The sequence below is a fragment of the Ochotona curzoniae genome, unplaced genomic scaffold (assembly GCF_017591425.1).
Source record: "Ochotona curzoniae isolate NIBS_2020 unplaced genomic scaffold, NIBS_Ocur_1.0 scaffold_4506, whole genome shotgun sequence".
NCBI classification, from domain to species: Eukaryota; Metazoa; Chordata; class Mammalia; order Lagomorpha; family Ochotonidae; genus Ochotona; species Ochotona curzoniae.
The window spans coordinates 45,372,690-45,389,271 of NW_024467119.1; the positions used below are offsets into that span (position 1 = coordinate 45,372,690).

Below are 16,582 nucleotides of genomic sequence, written 5' to 3' on the forward strand. Positions count from 1 at the left end.
TGCAAATCAAGTGACAAAGTATGTGTGTCTACTACTGCTGAATGAAATAATATCTCAGAATAAAAGGCTGTGTCTGTGGTACAGAACTGAAGTATGCTTTCATGTGTTCTATAAAATTCATGGGCTCTGGGCAGCACAAAGCTCTGGAATGCCTATATTCCCACTCCCTGAAGTAACCCTAACATGGATGTAGCTAACAGAAGCCTCCAAGAGGAAGTTAGTGATATGAAATTTAAAATAATTGTTTTTAAATTTGTAGTTTCCAGATTGGGTTTCTACTGTGCCTGCCAAACTTTCTTTTTCTTTTTCCTGTGGGCAAGCCTCAGAAATATGGATTTCATTTGTTTTTTCATGGAAAGAAGTGGTGGTTCAACCATTTCATATGGATGCATTAGTTCCCATTTCTACTCTCCCATTTCTAGTCTAGAGCCAGGAGGAAGATACAAGGCAATGGGCAGTGATGAGGCTGCCTCTGTGTTCTGGCTCCCTGATCCAAGCTCCTCTCAGTCCTTAGACTGCTTCTGCTGAAGCTGGTATATTGGCTCAATCGGCTAACCCTCCACCTCCAACTGAAGCATCCCATATGGGGACTGGTTTATGGCCCAGTTGCTCCATTTTCCATCCAGCTCTCTGCTTTTGGTCTAGGAAAGCAGCAGAGGATGTCCCAATGATTTGAGACCCTATACCTGTGGGAGACACAGAAGAAGCTCCTGGTTCGTGGCTTCAGCCATTGAGGCTATTTGGGTATGGAACCAGAGGATGGAAGATATTTATCACTGTCTCTCCTTCTCTCTGTAAATATGACTTTCCAGTAAAAATAATTAAATATTTACATTGTTGCTAGTTTTCTCAGGCACTCCTTCTCCACCATGATGCATACACACTCTGGGTGGAAGAAATGCCATCACCAATCACTTTGTCTTTAACTTGTATTTCACATGCCAGGCTCCCAGAAATGTTTCATTATCAAATACATCAAGTAGGAGAGTAGCCACTTTCTAAAAGGAGTGTATTTGCTGTTCAAAAATTAAATTATTGGTTCTCAAAAAATTCACAGAAAATATATTTCATGAAAAAGTTCTGTATCAATTCCCTAAGTTGTGGCAACAAAACAAACATGCTTTTTACTCTATATTCCACGAAATTTTTGTGCACCTTCCTACAAGAGCTTAGTTTTGCCCATGTACCATTCAGGAGCCATGTGCTGTGGGTCTGTCACTCCCTTCTCTGAGGCTCACTCTACTACTTTTGGAGTAAAACAGGCAACACTACCAGCTCTGTTTACTTCATAAGACTAACTTTGAATGACTATATGAAAAGGTATTTGTGATCTCTAATGTCAGGCATATGTATTTACACATAACAGTTACTTATAGGTTGTATAAGTGAAACAGGAAAGATGAATTAAGGAAAGCAATAGAGGAGGAAAAAAAGACTTGTAGAGAAGAGAATAAAGCAATAAAGGACAAGTGTCGGATGTATTTATGCATCATTTGTAGGGATAAGTAGAGTTTGAAGACATGCTTTTCTAAAAACATTTTTTATATTGGCTGTGTCAATCTGGCTAAACTATGGTGCCCCATTATTTGGTGAAACACTAGTCTAGAGGGTACTATGATGATATTCTACAGACATAATCAATTCTTTAAGTATAGCCAACTGTCCCCAACAGAATGTGTCATGTATATGAGAGAGAGAGAGAAAATGTGTGTGTGTGTGTGTGTGTGTGTGTGTGTGTAGTATGTGTCAATCATCAGTTGAAATCTTCTAGACTAAAAGATTTTCAAAGAAGAAGGCATTCTGGAGATACTAAGGTGGACTATGTCAGCCAGTGGATTCTGAAGAGACTTCATCATGCTTGGAATGGTGAGATGGGCAGCAGTTCAGAACAGTTGAACTACCAAAACCACTTGAGCAGTGCCCTCGGAGCATGCCCCACATCAGACCCTGGAATGGTTGGGAGGGTGGATGTGGCTTCTACCTTTGTCTCTTCCCTTCCCTCGATACAAGAAAGAAAAAAGAGAATGTGGAAACAATGCTCTTATCCATTTTCCTGCAACGCTTGACCCTCTGATCCCTAATCAACAATGTAAAGATCATCAAAAATTAAAAAATATGAGAAAAAGGGAGGGGGGAAGAATTCTACCTCAAGATTCAATACAGAAAACCTACCTACATTTCCAATCTGCTGATCTGCCCTACAAATTTGACTTACCAGCCCTTACAATTACATAAACCTTTTCCATAAAATACAAATTATCTCTCTATTATACCCTATTTTTTGTTGTTGTTTCTCTGGACAACTATCACTGTTTAAACTCTAAGGCAATTTAAAATCTTCCTCTAGCTGGTTCACTTCTCAGATGATCATAAAGGCCACGTCTGGATCAGGCTGAAGCTGGTAGCCAGGAGCTTCATCTTGCTACGCTACGTACTTGGGACTAAGCCTTTGGGTCATGCTAGTCTACTTTTCCATATATTAGTAGGGCACTGGATCAGAAGAGCAGCAGCTGGGACTTGAACCACTGCCCATTTTGAGATGTTGGTGTTGTAGGTGGAGGCTTTTTCCACTATGCTACAATGTGGCTCCATTAAAAAAATCTTGTTATTTTGTAGGGCATTCAGCACTCAAGTTTTGTCAGCAATATGATATAGAGAGGATGAAACCTCACATAATGATGGCTTTTTTTGATGACAAGAAGGGTTTGATATTTTTCAAAATTACTAAATCTCTTTAATCATATACCTTACCAACACTCAGACCAAAAATTTCAATTTATTTTCTGGGTCTAGCACCATGGCATAGTAGACTGAGCCTCATCCCGTGGGGCCACTATCCCATATGGGCACAAGTTTATTTCCAGGTTGATCTATTTCCAGTCCAGCTCCCTGCTAATGCCCTGGGAAAGCAATGGAGGACTACCTAAGTTGTTGGACTCCTGTACCCACGTAGGAGATCAGTGAAAAGCATTTAGCTCCTGGCTTCAGACCAGCCAAGCTACAGCTATTATAGTCATTTGGGGAATGAAACAGAAGATGGAAGCTCACTGCTTCTCCTTTTTCTGCAACTCTTTCATGTAAAAACTAATTTTTAAAAATTTTTTTCCATGAAAGGATTTTTTCCTAATAAGGTGATTATAAACAATGTCATGGCTAAGGTTTTAAATACTGTTAGAGAAAATTTTGAGATAGACCTTGATTTGAACATTATACAATGCACACCTTGGTCTGGAGCAAGAGAAGTCTTTCTAAAATGTTCCTCTGACCATGCCATCCCCTGCGTGAGACTGTACACTTTTTTAGGTTTACTATTTTAATTATTAAAGATTCAAAGCCTATATGTAAGTTCATTAAATGATTATTTGAAAAAGACACTCTTACTTGGTTAAACTAAGCTTTCTGCTTACATGGAATATTTGCAGCAATATCTATCATTTACATGTAAAGTCGTAGCATGTCCAATTACACTTTTTTTTTTCTATTTTAAAAATTACTTTCCATGATAAAGTTTGGTATGTACAGGGATTCCCCTACTCACCTCCCCTTCCTCTCTGCTCCCTACGATTATTTTCCCCTATGTAATTACAACAGTATAGTCCTTCACCAATAGTCACAAGTCCAACATTCTACTATTTAAATGTATCATGGCACTGTAGGTATAAGCAATGGTAGAAAGTCTAGTGTCGTATTGTCAAAGTATATTGGACAATTTCATTGGAAGTCATCCTTACTGTGGAGTAGAACCGCATAATGCAACATATCTTTATTCCCTAGTATGGTAGTCTCCATTATATACTTCATTTATGATAATATACATATATTCATATTTACCCCTATCTCTATCTTGTATTTTACATGAAGGTTGCTTTGTATCAGAGAGAACCTATGATATTTGTCCTTTTGGGATTGGTTTATTTCATTGAGCACAATGGTCTCCAGTTGGGGCCATTCTGTTGCAAATGGTAGACCTTCATTCTTTTTAATGGCTGAGTAGTATTCGATGGAATAGATGTGACCTCATCATATATTGTGAAGAGGAACTATTTATTATAGCACCCAAAGTCAACCACAGCCTCAATATACTGTGGTCTCTGCCTTAACTTCTCTTGAAATTTCATATTTTAAAAAATATTTGTTTATTCCTATTGAAAAGGCAGATTTACAAAGAGAAGGAGAGACAATGAAAAAGATCTTCCATCCATTGGTTCGCTTCCAAAATGTCTGCGATGGCTAAAACTGAGCCAACCTGAAGCCAGGAGCAAGGAGGCAGGAATTTGCACTGGGTCTCCCATGTAGGAACAAGCTCCATGGTCCTGGGCCATCTCCCACTGTCCTTCCATGTCACCAGCAGTGAGCTAGGTGGGTGGGAAGTGGAGCAGCTGAACTGAAACCCATATGGGATCCCAGTGGTTGTAGGGAAGCAGGAGAGGATTAGCCACTGAACCACTGTGTCAGGCTTAAAATTTGATGTTACAACTTAGTATATGGTTTCTTTTTGGTGTCTGAAGGCGTTGAAAGTGTTATCTTTGAACACATACTTTGCTTCAAGTTTAACCCTGACAGATCCTTCCCATGTCTTAGAACCAGAGGCATACTTGACTTTTCCATGTTCAAGCCCAGATTATGCACCATTTTATTGTTTTGCCATTATACTCAGGCATGCCCTGAACAAATGTCTCTCCTAATGATACTGTTACTGCTTTATTCTCCATTGGATTTTAAGGTGTTTAAAGACTAGGCCATGTCTTATTTGTATATATTCCCATCATATGCCAGGTGGCATGTTCTATCTTAGGTATTCAACTTAAGCATGACAGATGAATCAGTGAATGAGTAGTGACTATCCTTAACTGTATAAATTGTTAGCAATGCCATAAAGCCTCTCTTGCCTACAAATCCTAAATCTCCTTAGCCACAGAGGATACTCCTAAAAAAAATCATGGGTAGGTATTTAGTGTGTAAGTTAAAATGCCAGTTGAGTATCCACATTCGGTACTGCAGTGCCGGGAACTGAATCCTGATTTTGTTCCCAATTCCAGCTGCCTGCTAATGAACAATCTAGAAGGCAACAGTGATGGCTCAAATGTGTGGGTTCTGGGATCCATAGAGGATGCTGCAAATATTTGGGAAGTCTCTGCCTCTCCCTCTTTCTTTGACTTAATAAAATAAAATAAAGCTTACAAATATTTTATGTAGAAATAAAGCTAGAGAGATATATGCATGTATCTGTGTCTGAGGTTGAAGGTATTAATAAGAACAAAAGTAATCAAATATTTTATGTATCCCTGAGTAAACCTTAAGAAAGTATGTTTGTAAAAATTAAAAATACAATTAATATATTAATTATTTCTAAAAGTTTGCATTTATTTACTTAAAAGGCAGAGTGACGGAGATAGGATGGAAGAGAGAGGGTGTGGAGAAGAGAGAGAGGGGAGGAGGAAAGAGAGATCTTCCATTCGCTGGTTCATTCGTCAGATGCTGGAAGCAGCCTGCACTAGGCCAATCCAAAGCCAGGAGCCAGGAATGTCATCATGGCCTCATGTGGGTGGCAGGGACTTAAGCACTTGAACTATCATCTGCTGTCTCTCATGGTGTACATTAGCAAGAAACTAGATCAGATGTGGAGGAAAACTCAGTCCAAGGCATATGAAAAGTGGATGAAGATACCTCATGTGTCAGCTTAACCCATAGTACCATACTACTGTCTCTGACAATGATTTTTCTCTTTTAATTGTAAGAACATTTAGGTAACGTGTAGTACTGCTGTTTCTACCCAAACCAAAGCTATAGATTATGTAACAACTAAATGAGGGAATTCTGTTCATATCAGGGTCTATAACCCAGTTCAGAGCAATGGAGTTGACAATCAGCTTAAGAAAGAGTAAACCAGATCCACAGCAGCAATGCAATCAGAAACTAACCAGGAGCTAGCTAGTCTTTGAATAAAAGGAGTCACAGCATGTCAAGCAGACAGTTGGGAAGACTGGAGGTACTGAGCCCTTCCTTGGATACTTGAAAAGAAATGACAATCGCACACATCATTCCTTCACGCTTCTTTATAAGACGAAGTCCAAACTGCACACACTGCTTCACACTGGCTCTTAATATCCCAAGTGGATTTGTTGACTGTGACTAGTTATTGCTTCACAAATTCATAGGAATCTATACAAGTAGTTACTTCCCTAATTTGACTCATAATGTATTTATAAGTTTACATAGACAGACAGCCCTAGGAATTTAGCAACATGACTGAATTTTTTGTCACAAGAATGGGAAACAGGAAGAAGTAACAAGGCGCCTTACTTATTAGCAGTCTGAACATTAGAAAGTTATGCAGGAGATGTCCAAATATAATTTAACAAGACTTTAACACTGAGAATTTTCTTTGCCTTTTGAGAACCTGTAAATGTCATGATCCATCTTTTTGCTTTTTTATTGTTTAATTTAAAAAGAAACACTCTTTCAGTTCCCTCTTATTTTAGCTACCAAGAACTTAGAGAGAAAGAAAGGATCTGCTCTGATAATCTGTTTCCCTCCATACGAATGGCAGAGGCTTATTATCTAAACTTTATGAACTCCAAAAGTGTTTCTCATCTTTTTTTCAGATGCTCACTAGAGTTAAACGTTAGCCTCAAAGCACAGGAAATAGAACTCAGTACCATTACTGATGTAGGGTAATGAAGCCATTCAAAGGCAAGAGAAAGAGTGAAAAGGAGTTAACTTTAGGGATTTCTGGTTCTTGTCATTTCCTAAGGAAATGCTCCCATATAAGGCAGCAGAGTAACTGTTCAAATATGTATAGTTTGTTTTCTGAGCCCTCAATGGCATTTCTCTGCCTTCTTTGCAAGAAGACATGAACACACGACTTTCACCAAACAGCTTTGGCCAGAAGTGACATACACCAAAAAATCTTGTACTTCTAGTACTAGTCAAAAAAGTCCTCCCATCTGAGTTTTTATTTTGGATAAAAAGATAGCCTTGGAACATACATGTAAAAATGTCCATTTCTGCAAATGTGGGTCCTTGAAATATACTTATTATAAATTTATTTGAATGGTGGTATATGGAAGGGGGGAGGAGACGGAGATTCCAACAGCTAGTTTATTTTCCAAATGTCAACAACAGCTAAGGCTGAGCTTGCCTCAAGCCAGAGCAGGGCACTCCCCATTGGCTGTAGAAACACATACTTGCAGCTTGCCAGAGTGGGGAATTAGCAGGAAGTGGAACTGAAAATAGGGTTGTGACTCAAAACCGAGCACTCCAATACAGGACATCTTGATTCTTGTGCCAAGTGCTATGTTGTGAAGACAACAGCACCTTAGAGGCTGTTACAACAGTTCAAGCTATTCTAAACAGATTGTATTCAGAAGTAGTATACAAGAAAAAAATAATGTCAACATTTGTATGTGTATTTCTTTCTCTTTTATAGCTTTAAAATATTTATCTCAGTTCGAAGGGTCTTTACCCATTATGAATGGTACCTCTGGAGTTTCAAAATTCTGCATAATGTAGTACTGAAATCGATATAATAATGAGAAAGTATTAACACAAATTGCCACTGGATACTACTCTATACAAATATGGCAGCCTGAACCACTCAAACCAGAAAACATTTGAAGACACTGAGGAACCTGTTCTATGGAAGAGTTTACAGACATGTTCTTTCTGTCTTCTTTTTCAGAAGACAAACTTGTATTTGCCAAGTTCATTAAATGAATTGCTTTTCTCTAATAGTTTATGACCATCCTATAATAACTTGGCCTTCAATTTTTAAGCACAGCTTAATATATCTTATGTTTTTGTTTCTTTGATCTTTTATGGTAACTTGGATTGTGTCTGCAAGTCATATAGCAAGCCTTATGCATTGTAGCAGTACTGCCTTCCACAAGATGAATGACTGTCTCCTTCCTTCAGTAATACTGTGCAGTTTTTGTTGACAACAAAACAAGCTGTGTGGTGGGTTAAGCTGCTGGCTAAAGCTCTGGCATTTGTTATGAGTTCAAGTCCTAGCTGCTAGACTTGCTATCAAGCTCCCTCCTACTTCACCTGGGAAATCAGCGGAAGGTGTTCCAAGTCCTTACGCCCTGCACACCTGTGTGGGAAACTAGGCTAGAGTTCCTGTCTGCTGGTGTCAGTCTAGGCCACCCTTGGCCTTTGCAGCCATATAGGGAGTGAACCAGTGAGTAGATGACCTCTCTATAACTGCTCCCCTCTCTCCTGCTGTAACTTTGCCTTTTAAACAAACCAACACATGCAAATTTGAAAGATTTGCTTCTATTAAATGATGGAAGATGATCTAGAAATCCATTTTGAATAACTAGCAGAGTAAAAATACACATACAAGCTCTATGACCTATAATTAACTAATACAAGCTTAAAATGAATGATAGGCTAGAGGATAGGATTTGATACAATAAAAAGATACAAGAAAGTGGTAACATGTAAATCTTACATGCTTGGAAAAATATTTTATGGAAAATATATTGCAAAATAAAAAAGGGCTTTTAGAAGAAAAAGAGCTGGGCAAATTCCAATTCTGCCTCTTGCTAGATGTGCATCTTTGGGCAACTTACTCAACTGGCTTAACTCTCAATTTCCTCTTCTGTAAACTGGCTACAATAAATCTCTAGGTCATAGGCCAAAACAAAAATTTATATATGAACTGACACATGGCAGGAAGTCATCATAAGTTGTAGTTATTAGTATATCTGGAAAATATTTACTTTTGACTTAAATATAACACAGGTTTTTTTTTCCTTTAGTATGAATTAAAGATATCAGAGTTTCTCATCGAAAAGTTCTACCAAGACTTCTTTTCCTAATTCATCTACCACATTGGCTGAAATTGCACTGTTAGCTTAACTTGGCTAAGTGTACTTCATCCATCTGTCAGCAAGAATCTAAGGTTCAAACTGGGCTGACAATTGTTGAAGGTGGATGGAACAGAACATGCGGCCCAAAAGTGTCATGTTTCACACCTCAGAGTGTTCTAGCTACCAATAATAACATCATATTTCTGTCAGTCAAACATAATTACAGGGTTTGATAGACTGACATTCATACAACAGCCAGTTATAAAAGGTCTCCTGGCTCTTTTCTCTCTATAATCGTAGGACTGGCTTGATTTTGTGGACTGGGAGTATTATGTAGGCACTTCCTTTGGGGCTAGCAGGACAAAGGGACTATGTGTCTTATTGACTATAAAAGACTAAAACTAGGTACAAAATTTGCTGTCTGGAATAATTTGGTAAACTGTAGTCAAAGTCATCACTTTTTAGTGAAATAGAAATATATTCTTAAGGTAACCAAAACAGAAGATAAGACTTCATAATAAGTTAACCTAATGGTAAAGCAAATCACTCTGGATAAAACAGCTGTGATAGCTGAGGCAGGCACTCAAAGTGCCTGTGCAGTGTCCTTCATAGCACTATCCTAATATTACCTTCCTGAGAAAGAGAACAGAAAAAAGCATCTGATATTCACATAAAAACATATTATCATATCATTGCTTCATCACAGCCTTGTGTAGTAGAAACTATTGTGGTAATTTCTTTTTTATGAAAATGGATGAGGCTGAAAAATCAGCTGAGCAGCTTCCTAGAGAGCAAATTGATATGCAGGGTCTAATTCAAGTTGTATTTCAAGTTTTAAATTATAAATGACCCCAATATGCAAGAACACAGAAATTGACAAAAGAAACAATTATGTATCCACAAATAATTCTAGAGTGATCTATTAAAGCTTTCCAAAATACAACAAAAGGAGATGTAAGTTTCTAAATGAAATGGAATTATCAGTTATGGTTTTCTTTTTTGTTTTGTTTTGCTTTGGGGCCTTACTGGAGAGCATTACATCTGAACAGCAATGAAAAACAGGTGATTTTTAGAGACAATGAGATATGCCATTAGTCGGGTTGAGGGTTGGCAATCAGTCTCATATTTGTTGTATTGAGTGCCCTGATGCTGCCTTGAGCACTACCGAGCACATTCACAACAAAGTGAATGTGAATGACAAGAATATACAAATCAGCACTCTAGGCCACATGCAATGTATGTGTTCACAATGCACATGTCACCTCAGGACAGATGCTCAGGGGACTTAGGAGGAATTATCTGGCAGACTATCCAACATCGCAGACTACTTTTGTCCCTCACATTTAGATGACAAAATGAAGGAAAGGGCAATTGCATTACAAGGCACACATTTGGCTTGCTATTTCAACCAAACAGTTATTTGTGGAGATAACTGAATTTCCTTTAAACACACAAAAATAGGAAAATCTAATTTTTCCAAAAAGAAAATTATGGGTTTTGTCAGGCTTCAGTTCATATGAGGACAGACACACACACATATCCATGTGTGTATGTAAATAGGGAGCAGGTGTCCCGTGTCAGAGGGCCTGGGGTTGAGTCCTGGATCCACTTCAGACTCCAGCTTTCCAGATCTACAGATCCGGGGAGGCAGAAGGGATAGCTAAAGTCATCCTGTGCCTGCCATCCATGCAGAAGACCTAGACTGAGTGCCCAGCTCCAGTCTTCAGCCGCAGGTGAGGGCTGTGGCAGGCACTGAGGGCATGTGCTAATGAATGGGAGCTTTCTTGTATATGACAGGCATATCAACTTTTGTTTTCTCCTTTTCTGTCTCTGGCTCTCAAGAAATAAATTTTCAAAAGTGTTAAGTAATGAAAAAAAAAATAGGAAGAATAAAATCACTAAAAATTACAAACTGCCCAAAGCCAGAGATACCATCTCTAAATATATCGTCACTACATTTATTAAATCAGAAATAATTCTATGATCATTAATATGTATTTAGTTGTAAGAGTTGTAACAGAGGGGCCAGGGTTGTGCTGCAGCAGTTTAAGGTGCCCCTTGTGAGGTCAGCATCCCATGTTGCAGCCCTGTTTGGAGTCCTGACTGCTCTGCCTCTAGCTAGCTCCCTGATAATGTGCCTAGCAAAGCAGCAAAATCTGGACCAAGTGCTTGTACCACTGCTACCAATGTGGAAGAACTCGATGGAATTCCAGGCTTCTGGTTTTGGCTTGGTCCAGTCCAGTCCTGGCTACTGCAGCTACCTCTTAGATAGATAGATAGATAATCACTATTTAGAGATATATAGATACATAGATAACATAGATGTGTATGCTTAAATACCTTTCAAATAAGGAAATTAAAAAAGGAAATACAATAGAAATCTGTCGCAAAACCATTTATACTGAAACAAATTTGACAAAGGTAGATAGCTCTCTTAAAAATCATGCACAGAGGTTTAGAAATTAAAGGCTGAAACAGGGTTGTACTGTCAGGAATTCAGCCCTCAAGGGCTCTCCGACATGTAGGCATATGTGCTATGGTAAGAATCTTTTGTATGTGGAAAGACAGCATGATCGAGTTTTTCCTTTTCTCACAATCAATGGTTTTTCAATGCTATCAATCAGATATGAGCAACTTGGACTACCTTTTAATCAGTATGAAAGCTCATGAGGACACTTTATTTCCTACATTTTACATGTCTGCTGAACACATTATCAATTTTTCAAAATATAGCTGTGGTGGGCGCAACACTAATGCCTGCTTTGTAGATTATTCATTTTGTATTGTTTGTACTTAAGTCATTATTTATGCTAAGGCATATCATTTGTTATATCATGTATCAAACCTATAACTATGTTTTAATAGAATACTTACAAATTTTAAAGAATAGGGACAAAACAGTGAGTGGAAAGGGTTTAAAGTCAGATAGATCTAACGGAATTTCAAATTTACAAATCTCCTGGCAGTGCAACCTTTGGTAATTAGCCACATGAGCCTCAGGTTCCTCAGTGAACAACAGTAATGTCCACACCACAGGGTGGTTGCAGAAAACAAAACTAATACAGCATAAAACCTTAATCATCAGCTGCCATGTACTTGGGACTTAATACTAATTTTTGTTAACTTACATATATATTTTAAGAAGGATGGACACTTGAAATCTTTTTGTAGAGAAACTGGACTGAAAGATGGCCTAAGAAAGCAAGCACTATACTCCCAAGGCTGTCTGCATTTTCGAGGACCCAAAGAGGAAATACTAGAATTCTTAACACTGCTATAAAACAGAAACAAGACTTAACTTCCTCTTGACACCAGGAGTATGTATTCCACAAAAGGAAGCCTCGAGCACTCTACTTTGACAGTAACCTCTGGAGTTTGTGCTGCATCAGGAGAGTTTGTTTCTAGTTTTAAAGACACGGGCTTAAACACGAGGTCAAAAAGAACAGGCTCTGAGACCGGGGCATGCCATCTGCCTAGCATTAAGCAAGAGTTGAAAGCCAGTGAGAGAAGTAGAGTCATTCTAAACATGATTTATGTCCTGTCCTTGAATGTGGCAGGAAGACTGCAAAAGATATTTGGAAGCCAACGCTTCCTCTGAATAAAGTAAACGAGGATATGCTAAGCCTCTCTCCCTGGACCACGCTGGCCTGTTAGATATGTTGCCAATGTGGAGTCAGTAAACCCCAGAGCAAATTGGCTATCTGGGATGAGAATATATTTCAAGGCCAATGATCATTGCTACCGTTAAATGCTCAGTGCACAGTATAAACACTGGGGTCAGACAACAGATATCCAGGATATTACTCAAAAACATATCTAGCTCAAAGCTGACAAGATAATCTGTTCCTGTGACTGCAAAGCAGACTGGAATGCTGCAGCTATGACCTACTCAAGGGAGAAAAAAAGAAAGTAAAAATCTCCAAGGGCTCCATCTCAGGCTCCTTCTGCTGGCAAAGCTCCAACAGACTTCAAAGAAAGTGTTGCGTATGGAGGGAGCACTGGAGCCACCCACAGGGGGTATCATTTCCATGATCATGTTGCCATCTACATTTGGTAGTCTGGCAAATGCAAATATTTCAGATACAAGTTTTAAAAAGATAAAAAAAAAAAAGAAGTGTGAAGTGGCTTGGAGCTGTTCTTGCAAAAGAAACCTTAAAATTTCAGAAAAAGTATATAAAATCAGAAGCTTTGTAAAGTATTTTCAAAGTCCCAGCAGGATAATTGGCATATGATCATATCAAAACATTTTTAATTGATATATATTTTACACTCATACAAACCACATAATCAAGTTCACTTAAAATAATTTCCACATTTAATGCTCTTCAAAATATTTCATAACATTTTTTAAATTAAGGCACATGCTACATGATGTTATTGCACATTTTAACATACGTGATTCCTGATTAATGCAGAAGAGTCAAAAGCAGCAAACATACTTACAGGAGGACCTATGGTGGAGAGACAAGAGATGAATTAATGAAGGCACAAATGATTAAGATTTAATAAAAGACTCAAATTTCACCATAATCATCAGCTAGAATTCTATGTCTTGTTACTTTTCTAAGTCATGAATTCCTTGAGGCCTCATTGCATTCAGGACACACAATTTCTTATCTAAAATTTCTAAGGATTTTCAGATTCTTTGGGTCTGCCTATGGATTACTAAAAGATTTGGCTACCTTAAATCAAGACTGTCTAATCTACAAGTTCTGGTGAAACAGGAAACAAGAGACTGGCAATTTGTGATAGATCAATTATACCTAATTGACACATATATCAGAGTTTGGCAAAACAGCCAGAAGGGAACTGTACCAATAATTTGTAATAAGAATGCTTTTTTTGTCAACATCATAATGTAAAATAGAAAATCCCAGTATTTGTATGGGTTTCTTTAAGACGATATATTTTCTGAATAGATAGGAGGTTAAGAAATGACCTTTCTATTTCCTATGAAACTTCACAGAACTATAGTTTTCTCCTTTCTCCATCAATTTTCCTTCTTTTGATATAAATATCACTTGGAATTATCATTCCACTTATAATTTTGTCATTTTCGCCAAAACAACTTTATAAAACATGCTCTATTATAAAGCTTTGTCTTCTCTGAAGTAACACCTACACAGTTTTCAATACTTTACACTGAATAAAATTTAAACTTTGTTTCTCAGAATGTCTTAAAGGAATCAGACAGCCAAACTGCCAAAAGGAGTGAAAACCACTTTTTATTTTGAGATATTTTTTCAAACAGAATATGAAACCTGTTAAAAGTCCACCTATCTGCTATCTTCTGGTCTCAAGAGTTCAGTATTTATACCACTTACACTGATTCTTTTAATATTGATAATATTTATTTAAAATATCAAGAAATAACAGTTTGCAACATGCTAACATAAGACCTCTAATTACCAATTCTTGCAAGGAAGAACTGATGGTCTACTAAGAATCGGTGTGGTCACTTACATTTGAATCTTAGAGATTACAAAACAAACAAAACAGTAAGTGAACTCACTGTGTAGTCTTAGTTTTAAAAGTGTTTTGATTTGACTTGTCTGTTTTTCTTTTCCTATAGAGATTTTGTCTAAAAGTAAGAAGTTACTGAAGTTGGAGTCAGGACAACTGGTTCTCTTTCAACTCCATCAAAATGCAAGGCCCTGGCCACCTGCCTGCACTGGTCTCCATCCTCTACTACACAAGGCTGGTTCTGGATTGAAAACTCAGGCTCCTGTCATCACTACAATCCAATGACTATACAAGCAGTATAAGCATCCCCAAATTTTGAAAACAGTAAGAGTAAAAGCATGACAAATCAGGCCAGTTGGAAAAAATAGTAATAAAGCTTTCCAAGACATGTACCCCAGTGTTCAAAGCCAGGTGTTTTTGGTAGGACCTCCATTTGCTGTCCACTTACATGGATGGAGACATGGGGAACGTTGCCACACTGTGTGCAGCTACAGAACTCTTTAACTTTACACAAAGATAGACTTTACTCAACACAGTAAATTAGCCAAAATTCGGTGCCAATGGTTACTAACGTCATATGTAGCATTTTGCGAATTTCTTCTTATAGCTTGATGGAGATGAAATTTAAAAAATTAGATAAAGCATAGAAGATTCCAACACATACAACCAACAAAACAAGATCATCATTAATGAGGAGGAACATATGTATGATTCAAGCAAAACCTGAGTGACACAGAGCAGCTGAGCAGGACACCTACCAGAATCTCCTCTCCGACCCCTCTTTCCTCGTTTCCCTGGAGGTCCTGAAAAAAACAAAGAAGCATTTTCTGAGTATGGTTTAACATTTCCCCCCGCTGGTTTTCACAATGGATAGCAAATAGTTCCTACACATTTTCTGAATTTAACCACAAATTCTAGGAAAAGGACCAGATACTAGTTGGTGTGGTCTTTAGCACTTTTACAAAATTGTCCAGTTTCCTTGAATTTTAAAAACTACTCTAAATACCTACTCTTCCAGTTTTGCTTAGGAACTCTAATGATTAAGAGTTGTTCATTCCACTTGGATATCACCCATAAAGAAAGGTTCTGCTAAGCAAATGGTGGTGATGAGATTGCACAATTTTAAGAAGATTTTCCTTTTGAAGATCTCAGTACTTCAGTCAACTCCATCCCAATCCTTCCAGAAACAGTTAATCATTAGTTATAGTATATACTATATATTGTATATGCATATATATATGAATCAAGGAAATAATTCATATATGAATAACATAAAGAATTACATATAATAAAGCATATACACACAGACTTTATTACAGGTGAATATATTGGAATTTCTTGAACTGAAAATCATCAGAATGAAAATACAATCCTTTTATGGAGACAATGTTTTGGTTGTGATCTTACATTTGATTTTGTTCTATCAAGACTGAGTCATTAATGCCATCTAACAAATAGCTTTTATAATGACTCTGATATAAAAGCAAAACAAGAAATTTTCCCATTGCCTGTAAAGACCACCAACCTAGTCTGTATCAGATTTAGCACAAGATTCTAGACATTCATGACTTTTAAGCCATTATTCTCAATTATACAATTTTTGTCCTCATTTCCTTGGGTAGAAATAGCTTCCATTGAATTATGGTTCAAGCAAATAGAAGAGAATAATTAGCCCACGATGAGAATTGAGTTCTTAAAATATTTGTTGGGAGAAAAAGGCCAAGGAAAATACAGAACTGCCTGGTTTTAAAGAATGGGCTGCTAAGTAGGACTGATGACTTCCATACTCTGAAAGTTCAAGGCACAGACAGCAAGATCATCAGCATTCAGCTGATTCTCAATGAGATCCTAGGCTGCTGGCTTCCACATGGAAACGTCATCATGAGAAACAAAAACATCCATGGCCCAGCTAGTGTCCCCTCAAATCCTTAATGCAGAAAAAGACTGGCCATCTGTATTTTGTAACAGGGATGAAAATATTAGCCATTAAGATCAACAGCAAATATTAGGAGAGCAGCTTTACAGCACAGTTCAAAATTGTCATTAAAATTTCAGATTCCTTTCTGTATTCTGGAATAAATTGGAGTTTTCACTATATTCTAAGAATTCTTGGTCTTACTGCAATCAGTAGGAAAACCATCAATAGTAAACTAACCCACTCAGGGGTATGAAAAGCATACATTTATGACCTGCTTAAACAGGCACACATGTATATTTTGATATATACAATGCCCTTAAAATTAGGTATCAGATTTTAGTTTTTTTTAATTTTTCATGATACAATCCCTTAGGCTCACGGATTTCCT

General features: G+C 37.6%; 1 protein-coding gene across 3 annotated transcripts in view; it reads right to left on the bottom strand.

The window, feature by feature from the left end:
- Positions 1–16,582, bottom strand: part of COL25A1 (collagen type XXV alpha 1 chain) — a 441,964-nt gene that overhangs the window by 195,964 nt on the left and 229,418 nt on the right. For all 3 annotated transcript variants that reach the window (XM_040966695.1, XM_040966694.1, XM_040966696.1), the window contains exons 3-4: positions 15,035–15,079; positions 13,257–13,264 (exon numbers count right to left, since the gene is read on the bottom strand). In XM_040966695.1, the coding sequence (XP_040822629.1) occupies positions 13,257–13,264; positions 15,035–15,079 (53 nt within the window). The remainder of the gene's footprint in view (positions 1–13,256; positions 13,265–15,034; positions 15,080–16,582) is intronic.